Source organism: Macaca fascicularis, chromosome 7 (genome assembly GCF_037993035.2).
Source record: "Macaca fascicularis isolate 582-1 chromosome 7, T2T-MFA8v1.1".
In the NCBI taxonomy this organism is placed as follows: Eukaryota; Metazoa; Chordata; class Mammalia; order Primates; family Cercopithecidae; genus Macaca; species Macaca fascicularis.
Window position 1 is genome coordinate 170512848 of NC_088381.1, and position 27024 is coordinate 170539871.

The window sequence follows — 27024 nt, forward strand, 5'->3', positions numbered from 1 at the left end:
GGAGGTGGAGGTTGCAGTGAGCCAAGATTGTGCCATTGCACTCTAGCCTGGGCAACAGAGTGAGACTCCTTCTCTAAATAAATAAATAAATAAATAAATAAATAAATAAGATGTGGAGAAAGGTAAAACACTGTATGAAGGCTGGATGTGGTGGCTTACGCCTGTAATCCCAGCATTTTGGAAGGCTGAGGCGGGCAGATCACTTGAGGGCAGGAGTTCAAGACCAGCCTGGCCAACATGTTGAAACCTGGGTCATCTCTAGTAAAAAAGACAAAAATTAGCTGGGCGTGGTGGCACAAGTCTGTAGTCCCAGCTACTCGGGAGGCTGAGGCAGGAGAATCACTTGTACTTGGGAGATGGAGGTTGCAGTGAGCCAAGATCATGCCACTGCACTCCAGCCTGGGCAACAGAGAGAGATTCTGTCTCCAAAAAAAAAAAAAAAAAAGGAAAGAAAAGAAAAAGGAAAACAGTGTATGAATAAAATGTAAATATAAATAAAGAGATAGAAACCCTAAAAAGAAACTGAAAATAATTCTGGAACTGAAAAATACAATAACTGAAATGAGAAATTCACTGGAGGGATTCAAAGGCAGATTTGAGCAAGCAGAAGAAAGAATCAGTGAATTTGAAGATAAGATCTTAAAATTATCAAGTCTGAGAAACAGAAAAATGTTTGAAGAAACATAAACAGAGCCTAAGGGACCTGTGGGACATCATCAAACAGACTAACATGTTTTCTGGGAGTTATAGAAAGAAATGAAAGTATCTGGAAGCTTCCCTGATTTGACAAGAGACATGGATATAAACATCCAGGAAGTTAAATGAACTCCAAGTAAGATGAATTCAAGGACACCCACACCAAGATACATTACAGTCAAACTCCCAAAAGTGAAAATCAAAGAACCTTTGGGCTGGGTTCAGTGGCTCACACCTGGAATCCCAGCACTTTGGGAGGACAAGGCAGGAGGATCACTTGAGTTCGAGCTCAGCCTGGGCAATATAGTAAGACCTCATCTCTGCTAAAAATCAAAAAAATTAGTCGGGCGAGGTGGCATGTGCCTGTAGTCTCAGGTCCTCGGGAGGCTATGGTGGGAAAACTGCTTGAGCCTGGAAGGTTGAGGCTGCAGTGAGATATGATTGAGGCCCTGTACTCCAGCCTGGCCTACAGCATGAGACCCTGTCTCAAGAAAGGATTCAACCTGAGGAAGCTGACTAAAAAAACTTCAGAGAAGAGAGAAATGCCTCATCATATACAAGGGATACCCAGTAAGATTATAAGCAGATTTCTCATCAAAAACTTTGGAGGGGCCAGGTGCAGTGGCTCACATCCATAATCCCAGCACTTTGGGAGGCCGAGGCAGGTGGATCTCTTGAGGCCAGGAGTTTGAGACTAGCCTGGCCAACATGGTGAAACTCTGTCTCTAAAAATACAAAAATTAGCCAGGCATGGTGGCGCATGTGCCTGTAATCCTAGCCATCTGGGTGCCTGAGGCACAAGAATCGTGTGAACCTGGGAGGCGGAGGTTGCAGTGAGCTGAGATCAGGCCACTGCACTCCAGCCTGGATGACAGAGCAAAAATCTGTCTCAAAAAACAAACAAAAAAAGTTTGGAGGTCAGAATACAGTGGGCTGATATATTCAGAGTGTTAAAAAAAAAAAAAGAACCTGTCAACTAAGCATCTAATATCCAGCAAAACTGTCCTTCAGAAGTGAGAAAGAAATTAAGATATTACCAGGTGAACAAAAATGGAGGGAGTTCATTAGCCACAAGACCTGCCCCGCAAGAAATACTCAAGTGAGTCCTGCAGAGGGAAATTAAAGGATATTAAACAGTTACTCAAAGCCGTATAAAGAAATGAAGATCTCGGCCGGGTGTGGTGGCTCACACCTGTAATCCCATCACTTTGGGAGGCTGAGGCGGGTGGATCATGAGGTCAAGAGATCAAGACCATCTTGGCCAATATGGTGAAACCCCATCTTTACTAAAAATACAAAAAGTACCTAAGTGTGGTGGCTTGTGCCTGTAGTCCCAGCTACTCAGGAGGCTGAGGCAGGAGAATCACTTGAACCCGGGAGGTGGAGGTTGCAGTGAACTGAGATCCGGCCATTGCGCTCCAGCCTGGCAACAGAGCAAGACTCTGTCTCCAAAAAAAAAAAAAAAAAAAAAAAAAAGGAAACGAAAAGAAAAAGAAATGAAGATCTGAAGATCTCAAAAGTGAAGGATATGTGCAATTATAAAAGCTAATATTACTGTGACAGTGGTTTATAATTGCATTTCTGTTTTCTACATGATTTAAGACACTAAATTTTTTTTTAAATTAGTCTAAAAGCTAGTATTGTAATGTTGGCTTGTAAATCTACATTTTCTTTTCTTTTCTTTTCTTTTTTTTTTTTTTTTTTTTGAGATGGAGTCTCACTCCGTCACGCAGGCTGAGTACAGTGGTGCCATACTGTCTCACTGCCACCTCCACCTCCCAGGTTCAAGTGATTCTTGTGCCTCAGCCTCCCAGGTAGCTGGGACTACAGGTGTGTGCCACCACTCCCGGCTAATTTTTGTATTTTTAGTAGAGATGGGGTTTCTCCATTTTGGTTGGGCTGGTGTCAAACTCACGACCTCAGTTGATCCACCCGCCTTGGCCTCCCAAAGTGCTGGGATTAAAGACGTGAGCCACTGTGCCCAGCCCACATTTTGTTTTCTACATAATTTAAAGTACTTTTTTTGGTAAAAGAATTTCTAAAGAATTTAAAATAATTATTTACTTTATGGTTTGGGGCACACAATTTGTAAAGGTATAATTTTGTGGTATCAGTAAACAAAAAGGTTGAGGACCAAGCTGTAATGGAGTGGAGTTTTTCTGTGTTACTGAAATTAAGCTGATAGAAATTTAAATTAGTGTTATAACTTTAGGATGTTAAATGTAGTCCCCATGGTAATGAAAGAGAAAATCACTGTAGAATATACACAAAAGGACATGAGAAAGGAATTTAAATATTTTAATGTTCCCAAAAAAATCAGCTAAACACAGGAGTAGACACTAATGCAGGAAACTAGGGACAAAAACCTTAAGGCATATACAAAGCAACAAAATGACAGGCCGGGCACAGTGACTCATGCCTGTAACCCCAGCACTTTGGGAGGCTGAAGCAGGTGGATCACGAGGTCAGGAGTTCAAGACCAGCCTGGCCAAGATGGTGAAACCCCGTCTCTACTAAAAAAAACAGAAAAATTAGCCAGGTGTAGTGGCGGCCACCTATAATCCTAGCCACCTGGGAGGCTGAAGCAGAGAATTGCTTGAACCCAGGAGACAGAGGTTGCAGTGAGCCAAGGTCATGCTGCTGCACTCCAGCCTGGGCGACAGAGTGAGACTCGTCTCAAAAAAATAAATAAAAGGAACAAAATGATAGAAATAAGTCCCTCTTTTTCAGTTAATTACCTTAAATGTAAATGAATTAAACTCTCCAATCAAAAGACAAAGGTTGTCAAAATGGATTTTAAAATCAATCCAGGCTGGGCACGGTGGCTCATACCTGTAATCCCAGCACTTTGGGAGGCCAAGGCAGGTGGATCACCTGAGGTGAGGAGTTTGAGACCAGCCTGGGTAACATGGTGAAACCCCTTCTCTACTAAAAATACAAAAATTAGCTGGGCGTGGTGGTGCATGCCTGTAATCGCAGCTACCCAGGAGGCTGAGGCAGGAGAATCACTTGAACCTGGGAGACGGAGGTTGTAGTGAACTGAGATAGAACCATTGCACTCCAGCCTGGGCAACAAGAGCAAAACTCCATCTCAAAGAAAACAAAACAAAAAATCCTACTATGTGCTATATATAAGAGATTCACGGCCAGGCACGGTGGCTCACGCCTGTAATCCCAGCACTTTGGGAGGCTGAGGCCAGCGGATCACAAGGTCAGGATATCGAGACCATCCTGGTTAACACGGTGGAACCTCGTCTCTACTAAAAAATACAAAAAAAAGTAGCCACGCTTGGTGGCGGGTGCCTGTAGTCAGTCCCAGCTACTCAGAAGGTTGAGGCAGGAGAATGGCATGAACCCGGGAGGCGGAGCTTGCAGTGAGCCGAGATCGTGCCAGTGCACTCCACTCCAGCCTGGGCGACAGAGCGAGACTCCATCTCAAAAAAAAAAAAAAAAAAAAAAGACTCACTTTAGATCCAAATGTTGCTGGTGAAAGAATAGAAAAAGATATTCCATGCAAATAGTAATGAAAAGAGATCGGGTGGCTATTCTTCTGTCAGACAAAAAGAGTTACAGAATTGCAGGAAGAAATAGACAGTTCTACAATAAAAGTTGGAAACTTTAATATCCCACTATCAATAATGGATAAATAAACTATACATGATAAATCAACTAGATATAACAGACATTTATAGAACACTCTACCCAATGACAATAGCATACATTGTCTCAAATGTACATGGGATGTTTTCCAGGATAGACCATATGTTAAGCCACAGATTAAGTGTCAGTAGATTTTAAAAGATATACAAAGTATCTTCTTATTGCAACCACAACAGGATAAAGTTAGAAATCAGTAGCAAAAGGAAAATTGGAGAATCCACAAATTTGTGCAAATTAACCATATACTCTCAGTCAACCAATGGGTAAATAAAGAAATTACAAGGGAAATTTAAAAATACTTAAAGACGAATTACAACAAAAACACGCATACCAAAATTTATGAGACAGTGAAAATAATGCTGAGGGGGAAATTTATAGCTTTAAATACATACATTAAAAAATAAGAAAAATCTCAAATCAACAACCTAAACTTTACAATTTAAGGAACTAGAAAGGAAGAAAAACTAAACCCAAAACTAGCAGAAGGAAGGAAATAATAAGCTTAGAACAGACAGAAAGGAAATAGAGACTAGAAAACAATAGAGAAAATCAGTGAAACCAAAAGTTGAATTTTTGTAAAGTTCAACAAAATTGACAAACCTTTAGCCAGATTGATCAAGAAGAAATGAGAGAAGACACAAATGATTGAAACCAGAAACAAAGTAGACCCTTACTATTGATTCAACAAACAAAAAGGATTATGACAGGATGGTGATCTGTTGAATACCAACAAATTGGATAACCTAGATGAAATGGACAAACCCCTAGAAACACAAAACCTACTGAGACTAAACCATGAAAAAATAGAAAACCTGAGTAGATCTGTAACTAGTAAGAGGATAGAATCAATTATCTCCTTGTAAAGAAAAGCCTTAGACACGATGGCTTCACCAGTGAATTTAACCAAGCATTTAAGGAACTAACACTATTTCTTCTCAAATTTTTCCAAACAGTTGAAGAGGAGGGAATACTTCTGAATTCACTCTGTGAGGCTAGAATTATGCTGATACCAAAACTAGAAAAGATACCACAAGAAAAGTACACATCAGTATCCCTCATGAACACTGATGCAAAAATCTTCAAGAAAATGCTAGCAAATCAAATTCAGCAGCATATTAAAAGGATTATACACCATGACCAAAGTGGGATATATTCCTGGAATGCAAAAACGGTTCAACATATGAAAGTCTTTTGAACCTTATAAAACCGAATACACTGTTTTAACAAAATGAGGGACAAAACTACATGGTCAACTCCACTGGTGCATAAAAAGCGTTTGACAAAATTCAACACCCTTTTATGGTAAAAACACTCAACAAACTGGGATAGAAACTACCCCAACATAATAAAAGCTGTATATGAAAAACAGTGAACAATTATACTTAATGGTAAAAAACGGAAAGCTTTTCCTCTAAGATCAGAAACAAGGCAAAATGCATGCTTTTGTCACTTCAGTTCAACACAGTGCTGGAAATTTTAGCCAGAGTCATTAGCCAAGAAAAAGAAATTAAGAGGCTTCAAAATCAGGAAGGAAGAAGGAAAAGTATCTCTGTTTGCAGATGACATGATCTTTCTTTATGTAGAAACCCTAAAGATTCCACAAAAAATTGTTTGAACTAATGCATGAAACTGGCATAGTAGCAGCATACAAAGTCAATGCACAAAAATCAGTTGCATTTCTAAACACCAACAGTGAATAATACGAAAAAGAAATTAAGAGGAAAATTCCACTTAAAATGACATTAAAAAGAATAAAGAGGTGAAAGACTCGTACAATGAAACATGAAACATTGCTGAAAGAAATTAAAGACATAGATAAATAGAAACATATTATATGTTGAGAGATTGGAAGACTTTAACATTGTGTGTTTGTTTTTTGAGACAAGGTCTTGCTCTGTCACCTAGGCTGGAGTGCAGTGGCACAATCACGGCTTACTGCAGCCTCAATCTCCTAGGCTCAAGTGATCCTCCCACCTCAGACTCCCAAGTACCTAGGACTACAGGCATGCACCACTATGCCTGGCTTTTTTTTTTTTTTTTTTAATTTTTTAAATTTTTTGTAGAGATGGGATCTCACTATGTTGCTCAGGCTGGTCTTGAACGCCTGGGCTCAAGTGATCCTCCTGCCTTGGCCTCCCAAAATTGTGGGATTACAGGCATGAGCCACCCCGCCTAGCCTGACTTAATATTGTTAAGCTGTCCATACCACCCAAAGTGATTTATAAGTTAATTCAATACAATTTCTATCAAACTCCCAAGGACGTTTTTTGACTTGGGAGTTTTAGAATACAAAAATTTATTCTGAGATTCATACGGGATCTCAGGAGACCCTGAAAAGCCCCAACAAACCTGAAAAAGAACAAAGCTGGAGATCTCATACTTCCTGAACTTAAAACTTACTACAAAAATGCAGTCATTAAAACAGTATATTGGACTTGGCTGTGGTATGAAGACATAAGAAGAAAAAAAAGAAAACAGTGATACATAAAAATAGACATAGAGACCAATGAAATCAATAGCCCAGAAATAAATCCTCTTATATAGTCAAGTGAATTTTTTTTTTTTTTTTTGAGACGGACTCTTACTCTGTTGCCCAGGCTGCAGTGCAGTGGCATGATCTCCACTCACTGCAACCTCCACCTCCTGGGTTCAAATGATTCTTCTGCCTCAGCCTCCCGAGTAGCTGGGACTACAGGCGTGTGGCATCACACCTGGCTAATTTGTATATTTTTAGTAGAGACAGGATTTCCTGTTAACAGGCTGGTCTTGAACTCCTGACTTCAAGTGATTGGCCTGCATCAGCCTCCCAAAGTGCTGGGATTACAGGTGTGAGCCACCGTACCTGGCCCAGTCAAGTGATTTTTAATAAGGACATGAAGATTGTTCCACAGGGACAGTCTTTTCAACAAATTGTATAGGGGAAACTGGATATTAACATGCAAAAGAATGAAGTTGGACCCTTATCTAATACCACATTCAAAAATTAACTCAAAATGGCTGGGCCTGGTGGCTCACACCTGTAATCCCAGCACTTGGGAGGCTGAGGCAGGCGGATCACTTGAGGCCAGGAGTTTGAGATCAGCCTGGCCAACATGGGGAAACTCTGTCTCTACTAAAAATACAAAAAATTAGCCAGGTGTGGTGATGCATGCCTATAGTCCCAGCTACTCTGGAGGCTGAGGCATGAGAATCATTTGAACCCGGGAGCTGGAGGTTGCAGTGAGCCAAGATTGTGTCACTGTACTCCAGCCTGGGCAAGAGAGGGGGACCCTGTCTTTAAAAAAAAAAAAACTCAAAATGAATTAAAGACCTAAATGTAAGAACTAAAACTATGAAACTTTTAGAAGAAAACATAGGACAAAATCTTCACAACATTGGATTTGACAATGATTTATTGGATATAACATCAAGGCATAAGCAACATGGAAAAATAGACAAATTGTACTTCATGAAAATTTAAACATTTTTATACATTGAAAACACTATCAACAGAGTAAAAAGGCAGCCCACCGAATGGGAGAAAATATTTGGAAATCATGTATCTGTTAAGGGATTAATATTCAGGATATATAGGGAACTCTTAAAACTCAACAATGAGACCAGGCGCGGTGGCTCACACCTGTAATCCCAGCTACTTGGGAGGCTGAGGCACGAGAATTGCTTGAACCTGGGAGGTGGAGGTTGCAGTGAGCCAAGATCGTGCCATTGCACACCAGCCTGGGCTACAGAGTGAGGCTCCATCTCAAAAACAAACAAAAAATTCAACAATGAAAAAACCCAATTCAAAAATGGACAAAGGACTTGAATAGATGTTTCCCCAGAGAAGGTAAACAAATGGCCAATAAGCACATGAAGAATGAACATCACTAATTATCAGGGCAATGCATGTCAAAACTATACCCCACACCCATTAGGATGGCTACTGTCAAAAAAAATGGAAATAACAAGGGTTGGTAAGGATGTGAGAAATCAGAACCCTGGTGCATTGTTCGCAGGAATAGGAGATGATGCAGCCACTACTAGAAAACAGTGTGGTGGTTGCTCAAAAAACTAAAAATAGAATTACCATATGATACCAAAATTCAGTCCTGGGTAGGGTGTGTACCCAAGATAATTCAAAGCAGTATCTCAAAGAGATGTTTGTACGCTCATATTCCTAGAAGCCTTATTCACAGTTAAAATGGAGAAGCAACCCTTGTATGTCCATCAACGGATGAATGGAGAAACAAAACGTAGTATGTACATACAAGAGAATATTACTAAGTCTTAAAAAGGAAGGAGTTCTGATATGTGCTATAACACGGATGAACCTTGAAGATACTGTATGAAGGAGATAAGCCAATCAGAAAAAAGACAAATACTGTATGGTTCCATTTATATGAGGTATTTAGAGTAGTCAAAATCACAGTAAAAGGAATTTGAGGAGTTTTTTTTTTTTTTTAAAAAGGGTAGTAAAAATCATAAAGACAGAAAGTAGAATGGTAGTTGCCAGGGGCTGGGGAGAGGGATGAATGGGGAATTATTGTTTAATAGGGTCGGTTTAAGTTTTACAAGATTCAGTAGTCCTGGAGATGGATGATGGTGGTGATTGCAGAGCATTATGAATGTATTGAATACCACTGAAATGTATACTTTAAAAAGGGATACTGGTAATTTTATATTAGGTGTATTTTAACATTAAAAAATTGGGGGATGAGGGCTGGGTACGGTGGCCCACGCCTGTAATCCCAGCACTTTGGGAGGCTGAGGTGGGCAGATCACGAGGTCAGGAGATCAAGAGCATCCTGGCCAACAAGGTGAAACCCCATCTCTACTAAAAATACAAAAAAAAAAAAAAATAGCGGGACTTAGTGGTGGGTGCCTGTGGTCCCGGCTACTCGGGAGGCTGAGGCAGGAGAATCACTTGAACCCAGGAGGTGGAGGTTGCAGTGAGCCAAGATTGTGCCACTGTACTCCAGCCTGGGCAACAGAGTGAGATTCCATCTCAAAAATAAAAATAAAAATTGGGGGATGAGGGCAGGGTGCAGTGGCTCATGTCTGTAATCCCAGCACTTTGGGAGGCCAAGGCAGGAGGATTCCTTGTGCCCAGGAGATCGAGACCAGCCTGGGCAATATAGTGAGACCTTGTCTCTACAAAAAAATTTAAAAATTAGCTGGGTGTGGGGCACACGTCTGTAGTCCCAGCTACTTGGGAGGCTGAGGCGGGAGGATCGCTTGAGCCTGGGAGGTCAAGGCTGCAGTGAACTGTGATTGCACCACTGCCGTCCTGCCGAGGTATATTTGTTTTCTGTTTTTTTGTTGTTGTTTATTGTTTTTTTGAGACAGAGTCTTGCTCTGTCGCCCAGGCTGGATGCAATGGCATGATCTTGGCTCACTGCAACCTTCACCTCCTGGGTTCAAGTGATTCTCCCTGCCTCAGCCTCCCAAATAGCTGGGATTACAGGCATCTGCCACCATGCCCAGCTAATTTTTGTTTTTAGTAGAGAGAGGGTTTCACCATGTTGGCCAGACGTCTCGAACTGCTGACCGCAGGTGATCTGCTTGCCTTGGCCTCCCAAAGTGCTGGGATTACAGGTGTGATCCACCGTGCCCAGCCCTGTTTGTGTTTTTTTTTCAACAGACGTAATTTCTGACTTGCATACCTTTTTAATCAAGAATATGTATGGGCTGCAGCCTGATGAAGTTTTTCACTCTTTGGTAATGTCCTCCTTGTTTTACATTTTCAAAGTCTGCATAGTTACAGATTCATTTGTTTTCAACGTTTCCCCAGGGGAAGACGGAATCTATCACTGTGGTGAAGCTGCTGAGCTGCTTTGATGACCTGGTGGCAGCAGGCACAGCCTCTGGCAGGGTTGCAGTTTTTCAACTTGTGTCTTCATTGCCAGGAAGAAATAAACAGGTGAGTACTCATGATCTGAACACGTGTTAACTTCTTGGTAAATTCCTCATGGATTTTTAAAATGAGAAATCCTCATCTGCTTAGAAAGTTTATGCTCAGAGAAAGCCGGGCACAGTGGCTCACACCTGTAATCCCAGTAATTTGGAAGGCCAAGGCGGGCTGATCATGAGGTCAAGAGATCAAGACCATCCTGGCTAACATGGTGAAACCCCGTCTCTACTAAAAATACAAAACTTGGCCAGGCGCGGTGGCTCACGCCTGTAATCCCAGCACTTTGGGAGGCTGAGGTGGGCGGATCACAAGGTCAGGAGATTGAGACTATCCTGGCTAACACGGTGAAACCCCATCTCTACTAAAAAATACAAAAAATTAGCCAGGTGTGGTGGTGGGCACCTGTAGTTCCAGCTACTCGGGAGGCTGAGGCAGGAGAATGGCGTGAACCTGGGAGATGGAGCTTGTAGTGAGCCGAGATCGCGCCACTGCACTCCAGCCTGGGCGACAAGCAAGACTCCGTCTCAAAAAAAAAAAAAAAAAAAGAAAAAAAATACAAAAATTAGCTTGGCGTGGTGGTGTGTGCCTGTAATCCCAGCTACTCGGGAGGCTGAGGCAGGAGAATTACTTGAACCCGGGAGGCAGAGGTCGCAGTGAGCCGAGATTGCAACACGCTACTGCACTCCAGCCTGATGGAGTGAGACTCCGTCTCAAAAAAAAAAAAAATTATGCTCAGAGAAGCTTAACACAGTGCTGTTTATAATTGGAGAACATTTTTGTGCCGAATTGAACACTTGGCATAAAGCACAGGTGGGTCATTTCATTTTTGCTTAATATCCTCAAGGTATGCTCTCTGTGGGTTTTCAAGGTGACTAGAGGGATGGAACTTTGTGCAGGTTCTGCTTGGAAAAGGAGATTGGGAAAACCAGCTCTTCCGTAACTAGGAGCGATTGTATACCTTTTCCATGTAGCCCCAGCTCACAGCATTTATCCTTTTCTTTTTCTTGTGTTTATTTTTATCCCTTGTTCATAGCTTCGGAGATTTGATGTCACTGGTATTCACAAAAACAGCATTACAGCTCTGGCTTGGAGCCCCAATGGAATGAAACTGTTCTCTGGAGATGACAAAGGCAAAATTGTTTATTCCTCTCTGGATCTAGACCAGGTAAAATTATTTTCAGAAATCCTGTTGGCTCTTGCCTTCTTACATTTGGAAAAACTATATTTATAATTGTATTTTTATTCAGTTTGTATTCTTGAACATTGTCCCTTTATAATCTCAATTGTTATTTGTAACATTTACTTTTATAGACTTATGTTTTATAAGCTTCCACTTCTAAGACTAAGGAGTTGGCCTACTGGAACATTCACTTTTTTCATTCCACTGTTGTGTATTACTCCTACTTGGAAAAGAAGCTATTATCATTCCTACTTCCTGAAAGGTTAGTAGGAGTGATGCCAAGCACTTCTGAATCCTAACTGTGGACAAGTCAATGATTTCAATGGATGGAGGACTCTCTGCCAGCCACCTGGCCTGTGTGAGATGACCTCATGTGACAGGAACTGGCAGAGGAGAAGGTTAGGTGGCAGTACGGTGAAGATGAAGAAGCTGGAGCTCCAAGAGATCCAGGAACTAGCCCAGGGTTGCAGGCTTGCACCTCACAGGGCTTGCTTTCAAACCGAGGTTCTGCTTCGACGCCCGTGCCTTTTCCACTGCATGTGTGGCTTTATGATCTGCTGGGTTTTATTTGTTTTGTCATGGGTCTGCAACCAAACTGAACTCCTTGGTTGGCACAGTCCTTTCTTTTTCTTATTTGTAATCTTCATTCCTAGAACACTGTCAGAATTCAGCAATTTTTTTTTTTTTTTCTTGAGATGGAGTCTCGCTCTTGTCACCCAGGCTGGAGTGTAGTGGCGCGATCTCGGCTCGTTACAACCTCTGCCTCCCGGGTTCAAGCAATTCTCCTGCCTCAGCCTCCCGAGTAGCTGGGATTACAGGGACCTGCTATCATGCCTGACTAATTTTTCTATTTGGTAGAGATGGGATTTCACCATGTTGGTCAGGCTGGTCTTGAACTCCTGACCTCAGGTGATCTGCCCACCTTGGCCTCCCAAAGTGCTGGGATTACAGCCGTGAGCCACCATGCCCGGCCAAGAATTCAGCAATTATTAGCTGCATGACTTTCAGTCCCTCTGATCCAAGACTGACCTATTATAAATATTCTCTAGTAGTAGTTTTCAAGCTTTGTAGTCATAGGATCCCTTTATACTCTTAGAAAGAGGACCCCAAAGCATTTTTGTTTATATAGGTTATCTCTACCGAGTACACCGTGTTAGAAGTTAAAACTGATAAATTTTAAAATGTATATATTTTTTTGAGATGGAGTCTCGCTGTGTTGCCCAGGCTGGAGTGCAGTGGCACAATCTCAGCTCACTGCAACCTCCGCCTCCCAGGTTCAAGCGATTCTCACGCCTCAGCCTCCTGAGTAGCTGGGACTACAGGCAACCGCCACCATGCCCGTCTAATTTTTTGTATTTTTTGTAGAAACGGTGCTTCACCGGATGGTCTCGCTCTCCTGACCTTGTGATCCTCCCATCTCAGCCTCCCAAAGTGCTGGGATTACAGGCGTGAGCCACTGCACCTGGCTGACATTTGAAAATATTTTTACTTTGAAATAATAAATCCATAATATCTGAACATAAGTGACATATTTTGTGAAAATATCTCTATATCTCTGTTTTCAAAACAGGTGACAAGAGTGAGTGGCATTGAGTTGTATTTTTACAAATCTCTTTATTATCTGGCTTAATAGAAGATGACTGCCTTCTGCATTCAATCTGTTGCCATACATTGTTTTGATTGAAGTATATAAAGAAAAACTGGCCTTACACAGACATGTAGTTGGAAATGGGAGGAGTATTTTGATAGCCTTTTCAGATAATTGTGGACATTCTTTAATAATATCCTCATATTGACAAATGGTAGTTGCTTTAAGGGTTACAGTGACAAATGACAAACTGTAGTTTCTTTAAAGGTTAGTAAAAATTGGAATCTGAAACCACATGGATGAATTTTTCCTACTCTGTTACATTAAAATCTACTTTACACATGTTGGATTTTGTAACATTATGTATTGGTCACTTAGAAAATACTATTCACAGAGTGGTGTAGATCTTCCAAATGTTGACACTTTTTTTTTTTTTTTTTTTGAGACATGGTCTTACTCCTCTCACCCAGGCTGGTGTGCAGTAGTGCAATCATGGCTCACTGGAGCTTCGACTTCCCAGGTTCAGGTGATTCTCCCACCTTGGCCTCCCGAATAGCTGGGACTACAGGTGCACGCCACCATGCCCAGCTGATTTTTTGTATTTTTATAGAGACAGGGCTTTGCCATGTTGCCCAGGCTGGTCTTGAACATCTGGGCTCAAGCAGTCTGCCCACCGCAGCCTTCCAAAGTTCTGGGATTACAGGTGTGAGCCACTGTGCCGGCTGGTACATTTTCTAATACAATATCAAAAAAAAAAAAAACCTTTGTTAACATCAACATCATTGTAATCGGGAAAGTCTAGCTATAAGGAATCATGTCAAGTTCACAGGGACAGGTACAAGTTTTCGTATGGCTAATCTTCACATGAAAGCAACAAATACCATTACTTGTTTTCCTTGAAGTGACAGGCTTTTGTTTTTTGAGAGAATGTCTGCTAAATACCCAAATTTGAATAATTACAGCATTTCAAATAAAAATGGTGTTTTGTGAAGAAAGCAGCTGGCTCAGCTCATAGCTGCAACAGTTGCACAAGTGCTTTTCTTGAGAGAACCACTGAGTGTGTTTCAGTGTGCAGCAGAAGGGAGAATAGAAAACTACCTATCCTCTGGCCAGGCACGGTGTCTCACACCTGTAATTCCAGCACTTTGGGAGGCCAAGGCAGGATGATCACTTGAGCCTAGGAGTTTGAGACCAGTATGGGCAACATGGCAAAACCCCATTTCTACCAAAAAACATATAAAAATTAGGCAGGCATGGTGGCGCACACCTGTAATCCCAGCTACTCTGGAGGCTGAGGTTGGAGGATCACTTGAGCCTTGGAGGTGGATATTGCAGTGAGCTGAGATTGCACCACTGCACTCCAGCCTGGGCCAAGAGCCAGAACCTGTCTAAAAAAAAAGTTTGCAACCTTTTCATGTAATGGAAATTTCTTTATCTTGATTTTGGTGTTGGTTACATGGCTATAAATTTGTCAAAATTCATAGAATCGTATACCTAAAAAAGGACAAAATTTACTCTAAGTTTTACCAACAAATCTGATCACTGCCCCCTGCTTCCCTCACAAAATGTCAGTGATGTTACAGCAATATTTCTGAAATAATTGATGAAAGTTTTCAAATATACTGGATTTCATATATATATATTTCATATATATATACAAAAAAATATATATATATGTATTTCATATATGTATATTTTTTGAGATGGAGTCTCACTCTGTTGCCCAGGCTGGAGTGCAGTGGCGTGATCTCGGCTCACTGCAACCCTTGCCACTGGGTTCAAGTGATTTTCTTGCCTCAGCCTCCCAAGTAGCTGGGATTACAGGCATGTGCCACCTCGCCCAGCTAAATTTTGTATTTTTAGTAGAGACGAGGTTTCACAATGTTGGCCAGGCTGGTCTCGAACTCCTGACCTCAAATGATCCACCCACCTCAGCCTCCCAAAATATAGGGATTACAAGTGTGAGCCACTGCACCCAGCCTGATGACACTTTTCTATACGAGTAACTTATAGAATCAGATTTTTAATACAATGAAATATGCTCAGGCCGGGCGCGGTGGCTCAAGCCTGTAATCCCAGCACTTTGGGAGGCCGAGACGAGCGGATCACAAGGTCAGGAGATCGAGACCAGCCTGGCTAAATACGGTGAAACCCCGTCTCTACTAAAAAATACAAAAAACTAGCCGGGTGAGGTGGCGGGCGCCTGTAGTCCCAGCTACTCGGGAGGCTGAGGCAGGAGAATGGCATAGACCCGGGAGGCGGAGCTTGCAGTGAGCTGAGATGCAGCCACTGCACTCCAGCCTGGGCGACAGAGCGAGACTCCGTCTCAAAAAAAAAAAAAAAAAAAATGCTCTGTGTTAGCAGTCAGATGCCTTCTAGAATTTTATTTTGTGTTTATATATAAAATATGTTTTTTGTTTTTGTTTGTTTGTTTTTGTAAAGACAGAGTCTCACTCTGTTACCTGGGCTAGAGTGCGGTGGTATGATCACAGCTCACTGTAATCTGAACTCCTGGGCTCAAATGATCCTTCTGTCTCAGCCTCCCAAGTAGCGGGGATCACAGACACATGCCAATACACATAGCTAATAAAATGGTTTTTTTTTGTAGAGACAGGATCTCACAATGTTGCCTAGGCTGGTCTTGTAAAATCTCATTTTATGTTAATAGCATTTTATATATTTAATATCATTTAATTTCTTCTGACCTCCTGTTTTCTATGACCCTTTTGGTTGACAAGTATATAATGTCCTCAAAACTGCTTTGAGCACTTTGTGAGGGGAGACTATAATATGAACTTACAGAGCTGATTATTGTCACAATAATTTTATAGAAGGTTCCATTCCATTGTTTTATAATAGAATAAGCAATACACACAGTGCAACAGATTTCTGTTTAGATCTTTATGGATGCTTCTTTGAACTCTCTACATGTTTACTGTGTCATCCCTGAGCCTGCTGTGGTGCACAGTAAAGAATGTATCTACTGGCCGGGCGCGGTGGCTCAAGCCTGTAATCCCAGCACTTTGGGAGGCCGAGACGGGCGGATCACGAGGTCAGCAGATCGAGACCATCCTGGCTAACCCGGTGAAACCCCGTCTCTACTAAAAAATACAAAAACCTAGCCGGGCGAGGTGGCAGGCGCCTGTAGTCCCAGCTACTCGGGAGGCTGAGGCAGGAGAATGGCATAAACCCGGGAGGCGGAGCTTGCAGTGAGCCGAGATCCGGCCACTGCACTCCAGCCTGGGCAACAGAGCAAGACTCCGTCTCAAAAAAAAAAAAAAAAAAAAAAGAATGTATCTACTGAGGACATGTTTTTAAAAATTACGCAGATTTTAAAATGTTTCTTGTCAAACTGGATGTAGCATGAGGGAGATGTTAGTATGGACTATTTTCCCATCCATCAGATAATCTCTCTGTGGTAGGTTGAGAGTGAATCTGCAAAGAGAGAAAGCATACATTAGGTAGGGTGCAAGCTGACCTAAGCACAGCTCGCAGGAAGGACACTGACTTGTCCTAAGGGAGGTCCATTCTTTAGCCTGGCGCTGATGTGAGGCGTAACCAGACTTTCTCTGCCAGGGGCTCTGTAACTCCCAGCTGGTGTTGGAGGAGCCGTCTTCCATTGTGCAGCTGGATTATAGCCAGAAAGTGCTGCTGGTCTCTACTCTGCAAAGAAGTCTGCTCTTTTACACTGAAGAGAAGTCTGTAAGGCAAATTGGAACACAACCAAGGAAAAGGTAAGTTCCCTAAGTTTTCCTGTTTGGCCTAAATGCTGGGCCTTGTTGTAGAGGGTGCTTTAGGGTTTCCTAGGTCTCCTCTTTGCCGGACGCAAGCCCACAGCGGCTCTAAGCCTGGGGGTCCTGGTGGCGCCCTGTGCCTTCTTAGGATTTCTCCTCGCAGAGGCGGACAAGAAGAATGGGTTCCTCTTGTTGCAGAGCTGTAGGAGCCTGCACGCACAGCCACTCTGCCTCTCAAAGTGCCACGGTCGGCCCGGAGAAGCCTCAGGGGTGGCCTGGTCCATCCATTCTTGTGTAGGCACCTCCTCCACACAGCCTGGTGAGGGCTCAGGGTCGTGGGGCTCACTTGTTATTCAGCACGTGTTTACCATGCACCCCTGTGCACTGTGGCAGGCTCAGCAGTGACATGGTAAACACGGCAGATCTGAGCCTTCTGTTGTGGAAATGGAAACGCAGATAAAATGCTTGTTGACCATTGCGGCAGCCGCTGTGGACCAAAATACACAGGATGCTGTGTGAGTGTAGACACACTTGTCCAGCTGAAGGGTCAGGGAAGACATCCTGAAGGCGTGGGTTCCAGGTTCCAGGTTCTAGGTGGGATTACAGGCATGTGCCACCACACCCAGCTAATTTTGTATTTTTAGTAGAGATGGGGTTTCACCATGTTGGTCAGGCTGGTCTTAAACTCCCGACCTCAGGTGATCCACCTGCCTTGGCCTCCCAAAGTGCTGGGATTACAGATGTGAATCACCAGGCCCAGCCTGCTGAACACTTTCTTAATTCCATCAACAATCTGGCCTTTTTATATCTGCAGTCTCCCTATTGGCCCCTGGAGAACTCAGTGGAATTTATGGTCCTGCAGATCTTAGTTCTTCTGTTCCCTCTGCCAGTATCTTACTCCTCTGGCATTTTATCCTGGTTCATCTGTCGATGTCTTACTGCACTGTGTCTTGGAAGGACGGCAGGGTGTAAAGACAGGGATTGAAAACCAATTATCTTGTGGATCCTATTCCCACCAATCTCTCTTAAAACCTGGCCCTTGGCCAGGTGCAGTGGCTCACGCCTGTAATCCCAGCACTTTGGGAGGCCAAGATGGGCGGATCACTTGAGGTCAGGAGTTCAAGAACAGCCTGGCCAACATGGTGAAACTTCCTCCCTACTAAAAACACGAAAGTTAGCCGGGCGTGGTGGCGGGCGCCTGTAATCTCAGCTACTCAGGAGGCTGAGGCAGGAGAATCGCTTGAACCCGGGAGACAAAGGTTGCAGTGAGCTGAGACCGCACCACTATACTCCAGCCTGGGTGACAGCGAGACTCCATCTCAAAAAAATAAAAAACAAAAAACAAACCTGGCCCTTTAACCTCTTGTGTGGAGACCCAAGCAGTTTCTGTAAACCTCTCCTAGTGCGTCTGTGCAGTGCAGTCTTCAGGGAACATTGATTGAAAGCGTCCTCTGCACCAGGAACTGTTTTAGGATGCAGAAACAAATAAATGTGTCCCCTTCTCAGAAGGAGAGAGATTTTATTGAGCCGTGGGGAAATGGGGGCTAACAGAATAAAAGGAAATGTTCTTAACATCTGTGTCTTAAAGACTTGCTTTCTGCTGTAGACTATTGTGTGTGTCTCTCCCTGGAAGCATTGCTTCCCTCACAACTGTTTAGCTGGGCATGTACACGTGGAGGTGTGGCAGCAAGTAAGGAGGCATCCAAGGAGACAAGGCCTCTGCCCTCAAACACAAGGGGAGAGACTGTGGGTCAGCAGGAGAAGAGTAGAGGCTGTCAATGCTGTAAAGGAGCGGGCAGGGTGAAGCATTAGGGAGCGCTAGACCTGGAGCAGGATGTTGCATTTGGATAGAATGGTCAGGAAAGGCCTCTATAAAGGCAGTGATCTTTGAGCTGAAGCCTGGGAAGAGCTGCTAGAAGAGCATTCCAGGCTCAGGGAACAGCATATGCCAAGACCTCAGTTGGGCCAGGGCTTAGATGTTCAAGAAGCCAGAAGTGACTAGGGCACTGGCTATGACAGGAGTCCAGGGGAGCCGCGGGGAGGCTGGCACAGGGGTCCAGGGGAGCCGCAGGTTGGCTGGCACGGGAGTCCAGGGGAGCCATGGAGAGGCTGCTGCAGGAGTCCAGGGGAGCCGCGGGGAGGCTGCCGTGGGAGTCCAGGGAAACCATTGACTGAGATGGAGACTGGGGAAGCCTGGGCCAGAGGTCAGGACATCAGGACCCCTGCTGTGGACATAGGGGGTTTGACGGGTCTGTCACGTTGCCGTGTGGGAGTCACAGAAGAGAGTTCTGTGGACCAGTCTGAAGCCCAGGGAAGAAGTCTTGACCAGAGGGGAAAATGAAGTCACCAGATACAGGTGACATTGACACCTGACATTGGATGAATCCACGCAGGGAGTGTGTTCATTCGGTGCTGGAGCTTTGCCCCAAACCTCTGCCCTGCTCCAGGTACTCCTCATCTGGGGATATCTGTGAACAAGGCAGAACAGATCTGTAATCTCAGATTACAGAGTGGTGTATGCAGAGTGGTGTGTGCAGAGTGGTGAACAGATAAACATGTCAGAGGGTGCAGAGCCACAGAGGGAGGCGCAGGAGACACAAGTGTCTCTTTAATAGGATGACAGGGACGGCTTCTCTGAGGAGGTAGCCTGGGCTGATTCCTGAAGCAAGGAGGCAACTAGTGCGAGAAGACCTTTGAGAGAGTCCCTGGAGGCAGGAGGCCCCTGCACACTGAGGATCTGAGCAGCCAGGCCAGCTGTGTGGAGCAGGGTGCGGGGAGCCCCGCCTATCGTCTTTGTGGGCCCTGCCCATGGGGCTCTTTCAGTCCCGTGCTGTGGCCAGTCACAGAGGACTGTGGCCAAGCTGGGGAGGTCACTCTGGCTGCTGCTTGGAATATATTGGAGGGGGCAGGTGTGGCAGCTCAGCAGGGCCAGCGAGGGTTCTGGGTGATCCAGGTGGGAGATGACAGGATGGGGCGGGGTCAGTGGTGGGACTGCTTCCAAGGCAGAGCTGGCAGATTTGCTGCCATGTTGGTTCTGGGGTGTGACAGGGATGAGTTGGAGATGATTCCTAGGTCTGTGGTCTATGCAGCTGGGTGAGTGGACATGCCGTGGATTGATGCAGAGAATCCTGGAGGCACGGGGAGAAGGAGGAGATGAAACAGCCTGCTGTGGCCCTGCCCTGTCCTCTCGCCACAGTAGAGAACTGGCGTGGGAGGTGGGTGGCAGGTGTGCCTCTCAGGGAGCTGTGCACCGGCAGCCGCTGGCGTGCAGACAGGAGCTCGCCTAGGGAGATTTGGGGAGGCCTTGTGTTCTGAAGAGGAAATGGCATCAGGAGAGAACAGGAGTTGGGGGGTCAGAGGAGTCAGAGGCCACGTGGAGGGACATAGCAGCTGCTGCGAGACCAAGGGCTGAGACAGCTGTGACGGGCCTGAGTCTGTAGCACGGAGGCTGTGCACAGCCCTCCTCGTCAGCAGGGCTAAGGGATTGGAAGGGCTGAAAGAGGAGTGGACAGCGAGTATGGAGAGCTTTTGGGAGGAGTGTTTTTGCAGAAGAGAACAAAGAAAGAGAAATAAGTGGTGCCCGGGGGACCGTGTGGCCTGCTGAGAATTTTTGGAGAGGGGCCATGTGGCAGCACATAGGTGTGTGACGTGGGTGCCTGTGGAGGGAACACAGTGCTGGTGGGGACAGAGTGCAGGCGGTGGCCTCAGTTGGCTCGCTTATGGGCAGCAGTGTAGGGTTGACCAGAAACCAGGCCAGAGATGCTCTTCCAGAGGAAGGGCAGGGCACTGAGCCCAGGGCAGGTGCAGGCAGGTCAGGGGACTCAGAAGTAGAAGATGAGGGGTCCTCTTCCCTTCGAGTCTGTGGACCTCTTCAGACCGGACGATGTGTGTGTTACATCCAGAAAACCTCAGAGACCCCGGCCACCCGCAGCTGTGGGTTTGCTGTCCTGTGTATGTCGCACTGTTTCGTGTGTCAGAGCCCTCTGCAGACCTGTTACTGTGTCTCCTGTGAGTCTAGTGCTCAGGGAAGCCCTCCCTGGCAGTAGCACTTTGCCCTGGGGAGGGAGGAGGAGATGAAGCAATCTGTAGGTGTGGCGCCCGCATCTGGGTAAGAGCCAGCAGCCGGTTCTGGAACTCCGCCACCAGCACATCTGTTTGGATGGCTGGTGGGTGTTTAGCTGTTGAGATCTCTGGCAGGGCTTCTGTGGATCCTTCTTCTCTCCCAGCTTAGACTTTCAGGCTCCCATTTTGGGTGCTGTCAGCTTTCAGCATATCAGGTCTGTGGCACCATACATTATGCACAAAATCAAAAAACACAATTATTTTGTAGCTAGAATTTGTTAGCCAGAAAACACTCCTTATATATCAACGTGGTCTGTAAAGGGAATTAAAATTTGTTTAGGTAATCAATGAGTTTTTGGAAATCATCTCTACAGAAATTAAGAAATTTTGTTAATTTCTTTATGATTTTAGAATCCTGCAATACTTAGACCATAAAAGTTGGAGTTTTGGTGTCAAATTCAGAAAGCACCAGCAAGTACTGGAGAATCGCACTGCAAGTGGACGGTGGCTGAGTCGGGTTCTTAGGACAGTTTCTCTAGCTGGTTCTTCACAACTTCACTGCCTTTGACCAACCCACTCGTCAGACATTTCCGTTCTCTTTTCTTTAGAGACAGGGTCTTGCTCTGTTACCAAGGCTGGAGTGCAGTGGTGTGGTCGCAGCTCACTGCAGCCTTGAACACCTGGGTTCAGGCGATCCTCCTCCCTCAGCCTCCTGAGTAACTAGGACTACAGGGACGCACCACCATGCCTGTCTAAATTTTTTAATTTGTAGAGATGGAGTCTCTCTCTCTGTGTCACCCAGGCTGCTGTCAAACTCCTGGGCTCAAGCAGTCCTCCCTCCTTGGCCTCCAAAAGTGCTGGGATTACAGATGTGAGCCACCATGCCATTCAGCCATTCAGCAGTTTTCGAGGCAGCCAGTCCCAGCACTGTGCTCAGCAGGGCTGCTTTCCCCTTCCTCCAGGGGAAGAGTCCACCCGGTGTTCAGGACCTCGCCTTCTCATGCCCACTCAGATGCACCACCTTGATCTGAGCTCTTTGAGCAGCTCTTTGAGCCTCAGATGTGGCGCTTCCAGATGCTGCTGTAATTGTTTGCACAGGTCAGCACGGTGATATGAGACAGGCTGAGGACCCCATCTCATTTATTTTTTATTTTACCCAGAGCATCAAACACGGTGTCTTACAGAACGTAGGAATCACTAAATGTTTGTTAACATGAGTGCTTTAGTTACGTAAGATGAACCAGTCAAAATGGAAATGACAAGAGATTTTTCAGGGGTCCTACAAATAGAAGGAAAACATTTAAAAATTGGATCGCCAAGAGAAGTTGATTGACAGGAGAGGAAAGGCAAGAGGAAGAGGTTATGGGCTCCCTTGCTGGAATTCCTCTGGGTCACTCTATTTAGAGGACCTCTCCAGAGCAAGCCCACCAAAGGCAGTAATCAGATCCGATGCTGCTTATAGAATTGTCCGTGAAAGACCCACAGCATCAAACACCCTTGGTTTGTCCTGACGATCATTGTTCAAAGCTGAATTTGATATATGATATCCTCCTCAGACCCTATCCAAAGGGATTTAGTTACTGAGGTGCCAGAAGGACCTAGTGAGATTCTGGTGTGCGAAGGAACCCCGCAAATAACTATCTGTGTGCCTATGTGGGTGGGCCCTGGGGGCGGCCTCTGGGGTTGGGTGTGCTGCTGTGTACAGGGAGCGTGGGGACAGGCACAGCACAAGTTGGCCGAGGTCTGGTGGGGAAGCAGTGGCACGGAGGCGGCTCGCAACTGTGAGCTGCCTGTAGCCTCGTTCAGGACAGTCGGGCACTTCTGGGGACTTGGTGTCACAAGCATTGCTTTTGTGCTGCATGCAGGTTATCTCATTCATTCCTCACTTCAGCCTTTGAGATGGGAGTTACTCTGCCTGGTTTACAGAATGGGAAACAGGGCCAGAAAAGTTCAATAACTGCACATATCATGTACCCACTAAGTATCAGGGCTGGACATCGAGCCCAGGACTTGCTCTAAAACCAGTGCTGTTTCTGTGGTTCACAACAAGAAGTATTTGGGAGAAGGAATCAGCCAGGCGTAGGACTGAACTGGAATGCTTACATGTGAACTCTGATAGCAGCCTGAGAAATAATGAGAACTCAGATTGCCAGTGGGAGTGTAGATTGTTATAATCACGTTTAAAAAGCTTGAAGTTGTCTTCTAAACTTGAATATGCTCTCAGCAACCCAGCGATAACCCAACAGCCCACCAACTCCATCCTGAGTGTCCTTGACAGACTCTGACACCTGTGGGCTAGGGGCTAATGCACAGAAATGCTCATAGCACAATTGTTCAAAATAGGTTTAAAAATAATAATTGAAGCCGGGTGCAGTGGCTCACGCCTGTAATCCCAGCACTTTGGGAGGCCGAGGCAGGTGGATCATGAGGTCAGGAGATCGAGACCATGGTGAAACCCCATCTCTACTAAAAATACAAAAAATTAGCTGGGCGTGGTGGCGGGAGCCTGTAGTCCCAGCTACCCGGGAGGCTGAGGCAGGAGAATGGCGTGAACCCGGGAGGCGGAGCTTGCAGTGAGTCAAGAACGTGCCACTGCACTCCAGCCTGGGCGACAGAGCAAGACTCCGTCTCACAAAAAATAAAAATAAAAAATAATAATTGAAATATCCATCAACAAGAAAGTGAATAAATAAATTGTGGAATACATTAAGTCCTCATTTAATGTCATTGATAGGTTCTTGGAAGCTGCGACTTTAGCAGAGCAACGTATAACAAAACCAGTGTTTTTCCCTCACCAATGTTGTTGAAGGAAATGATGTTTATCTGAGGACCTGCTCTATGTCATTTCGCTTACAGTTGTAGTTTCCAAGAACCTGTGGGCGCTGAGTAGGATGTACTGTACCATACAGCAGTAGAAACGAATTAGCGCAACAGCTTCTTTTTATCAACAGGATAAATCTGAGAAACATAGTGTTAAGTAAAAAAAAGCAAGTTGCGAAAGTGTACAATTAGCATCATACATTTTAATAAAAATGAAAGATAAACAATACTAAATTATGTTGTCTTTAGAGATACATAGGTATGTGATTAAACCAAAAAAAAAGTGAGGAAATGATAAAGGCAAAATGCAATCCAGTGGTTCCATCTGGGGCACAAGGGGGCAGGAAGTGTTAGGAACACAAGAGACCATCGGTTGGATGACTGATGATTTCTTTCCTAAGTTTGGGGATGGGTTCCCAGGCATACCTTTCCTTGCTAGGCTTTATAACTGCATGGATATATGTACATAGACACAGTTGTGCACTGCATAACAACATTTCAGTCATTGACGGACTGCATGTATGACAATGGTCGCAGAAGATTATAATGGAGCTGAAAAAATTCCCATCAGCTGGTGTCTTAGCACCACACATTACGTTTCCTATGTTTAGGTGTACAAACACTCATTATGTTACAGGTGCCTACAGTGTTAAGTATAGTCACATGGAGTACAGGTTTGGAGTCCAGGGGCAATAGGCTAGACTAAACTTGTCCAACCCATGGCCCAACACAAATTTGTAAACTTTCTTGAAACATGAGATTTTGGCCGGGCGTAGTGGCTCATGCCTGTAATCCCAACACTTTGGGAGGCCGAGGCGGGTGGATCACAAGGTCAGGAGATCGAGACCATCCTGGCTAACACGGTGAAACCCCATCTCTACTAAAAATACAAAAAATTAGCCAGGCGTGGTGGCAGACGCCTGTAGTCCCAGCTACTCAGGATGCTGAGGCAGGAGAATGGCGTGAACCCGGGAGGCAGAGCTTGCAGTGAGCCGAGATGGCACCACTGCACTCCAGCCTGGGCAACATAGCAAGACTCCGTCTCAAAAAAAAAAAAAAAGAGATTTTTTGGCCGAGCGTGGTAGCTCATGCCTGTAATCCCAGCACTTTGGGAGGCCAAAGCAGGTGGATCACTTGAGGTCAGGAGTTCGAGACCAGCCTGGCCAACATGGTAAAACCCCATCTCTACTAAAAATACAGAATTATCTGGGAGTGGTGGTGCACACCTGTAATCCCAGCTACTTGGGAGGCTGAGGCAGGAGAATCACTTGAACCCAAAAGGCAGAGGTTCCATTGCATTGAGCCCAGAGTGCACCATTGTACTCCAGCCTGGCCAACAAGATCAAAGCTCTGTCTCAAAACAAAAAGAGGGTATTTTTGTGATTATTATTATTTTTAGCTCATCAGCTATCGTTAGTGTATTTTATGTGTGGCCCAAGACAGTTCTTCTTCCAATATGGCCCAGGGAAGCCAAAAGATTGAACATCCCTGGGCTAGACTATATGGGTGTGTCATAGGCTGTGCCATCTAGGTTTGTGTAAGTACACTCATGATGTTCACACAACGGAGACATTGCCTAATGACAGATCTCTCAAACATCCCCGTCACTAAGTGACCCGTGACTCTATATATAGCATATTCTTTTGTTTGTGTCAGATATTTCATAATTTCAGAAAGAAAAAATATCAAGCTTGGGGACAGGAAGGGACATTGGTGCCTCTGATGGGTTTAGAGAAATTCTCAAAGGGCAACACTATAGATGGGTTGCGTGAAGCTCATTCATTCAGGATGTGGAGTGAGCACAGCAATCAGATGTCAGAGCAACAGAATCAGCAGGAAAGGATGAGCAGACCTGGATTCTTCACCTTCTGCCTCACTTTCCTCTCCTCCAAAACGAGAGTTGGAATACAGTCATGTGTCAATTAACGACAGGAATATATTCTGAGAAATGCATTGTTAGGTGACATCTTTGTTGTGTGAACAGCATAGAGTGTACTGACAAACGTAGGAGGTAGGTACAACCTACTTCACACCTGGGCTAAATGGTACAGCAAATTGCTCCTGGGCTGCAGACCTGCACCACTTGTGACTGCACTGAATACTTTAGGCAGCTGTAGCACCAAGGTAAGTATTAGTATGTCTAAACATAGAAAAGGTGCCATAAAAATATGGTATTATGATCTTATGGGACCACTGTTGTATTTGCGGTCCATCATTGACTAAAATGGCTTATTGTTGTTTTTGAAGCAGAGTCTTGCTCTGTCACCCAGGTTGGAGTACAGTGGCATGATCTTAGCTCACTGCAACCTCTGCCTCCCAGGTTCAAGTGATTCTCCTGCCTCAGCCTCCCGAGTAGCTGGGACTACAGGCATGCGCCACCACGCCCAGCTAATTTTTGTAGTTTTAGTAGAGGCATGGTTTCACCATGTTGGCCAGGCTCGTCTAGAACTCCTGACCTCAGATGATCTGCTCCCTTAGCGTCCCAAAGTGCTGGGATTGCAGGCATGAGCCGTTGCACCCAGCCTGACTAAAATGTTACGTGGTGTGTGACTGTATCTGCCACACATGGTTGTTGTAAGGATTAGACACGAGAGTGGGATCAAGCCCCAGGCGCAGTGCAAGCTGTGTGGGTACTCAGTGATGGTTCCCTGTGTGCTAACGGGGCACACACCTGTGAGGGTGTGGTGGGCCTCTGTCGGTAAGGGGTGACAGTGTGGTTTAACTGACAAAAAAACAAACAGTAGAAAGGGTGAAAAATCAATTATTGTCTTAGCCAGAAAATTCTTGTACTTAATATTGAGGGTTGACAACTGCATTACTTTAAATCGGTCCGTGTCTGTTTTTTGTTCTTTCTTTCTTCCTTCTAATTTTAGTACTGGGAAATTTGGTGCTTGTTTTATACCAGGACTCTGTAAGCAAAGTGATCTAACCTTGTATGCATCACGGCCCGGGCTCCGGCTGTGGAAGGCTGATGTCCACGGGACTGTTCAAGCCACATTTATCTTGAAAGATGCTTTTGCCGGGGGAGTCAAGCCTTTTGAACTGCACCCACGTCTGGAATCCCCCAACAGGGGAAGTTGCAGCTTACCTGAGAGGCACCTGGGGCTTGTTTCGTGTTTCTTTCAAGAAGGCTGGGTGCTGAGTTGGAATGAATATAGTATCTATCTCCTAGACACAGTCAACCAGGTAAGCGAAGGGACGCTGCCATATCTTCAGTGTCTGTAGGCAAGAGAATGTTTCTCTACAAACTGTTCTGCTCAGCGCCCTCAGAATGCTACCAGGAGCAGTATTGATTTACACTTTACTTTTTCCTTTGGGCCAGTCAAGGAAATTAAATGAAGGTTTGGTCATTTTTATAGATTTGAAAAAAAAAATTTGGTTTTGACATTTAGGT

At 44.8% G+C, this 27024-nt stretch overlaps 1 protein-coding gene across 7 annotated transcripts in view; it reads left to right on the forward strand.

The window, feature by feature from the left end:
* TECPR2 (tectonin beta-propeller repeat containing 2) overlaps positions 1-27024 on the forward strand; it is a 137946-nt gene that overhangs the window by 35521 nt on the left and 75401 nt on the right. For 6 of the 7 annotated variants that reach the window (XR_012416151.1, XM_045397017.3, XM_045397019.3 and 3 more), the window contains exons 3-6: positions 10127-10255; positions 11280-11411; positions 16591-16748; positions 26504-26816. Coding sequence is in view for 5 of the 7 variants with exons in the window: in XM_045397017.3 (XP_045252952.1) it covers positions 10127-10255; positions 11280-11411; positions 16591-16748; positions 26504-26816 (732 nt within the window). In the remaining 2 variants the exon portion in view is untranslated. The remainder of the gene's footprint in view (positions 1-10126; positions 10256-11279; positions 11412-16590; positions 16749-26503; positions 26817-27024) is intronic. The other variant, XM_073998287.1, reaches the window with a different exon arrangement.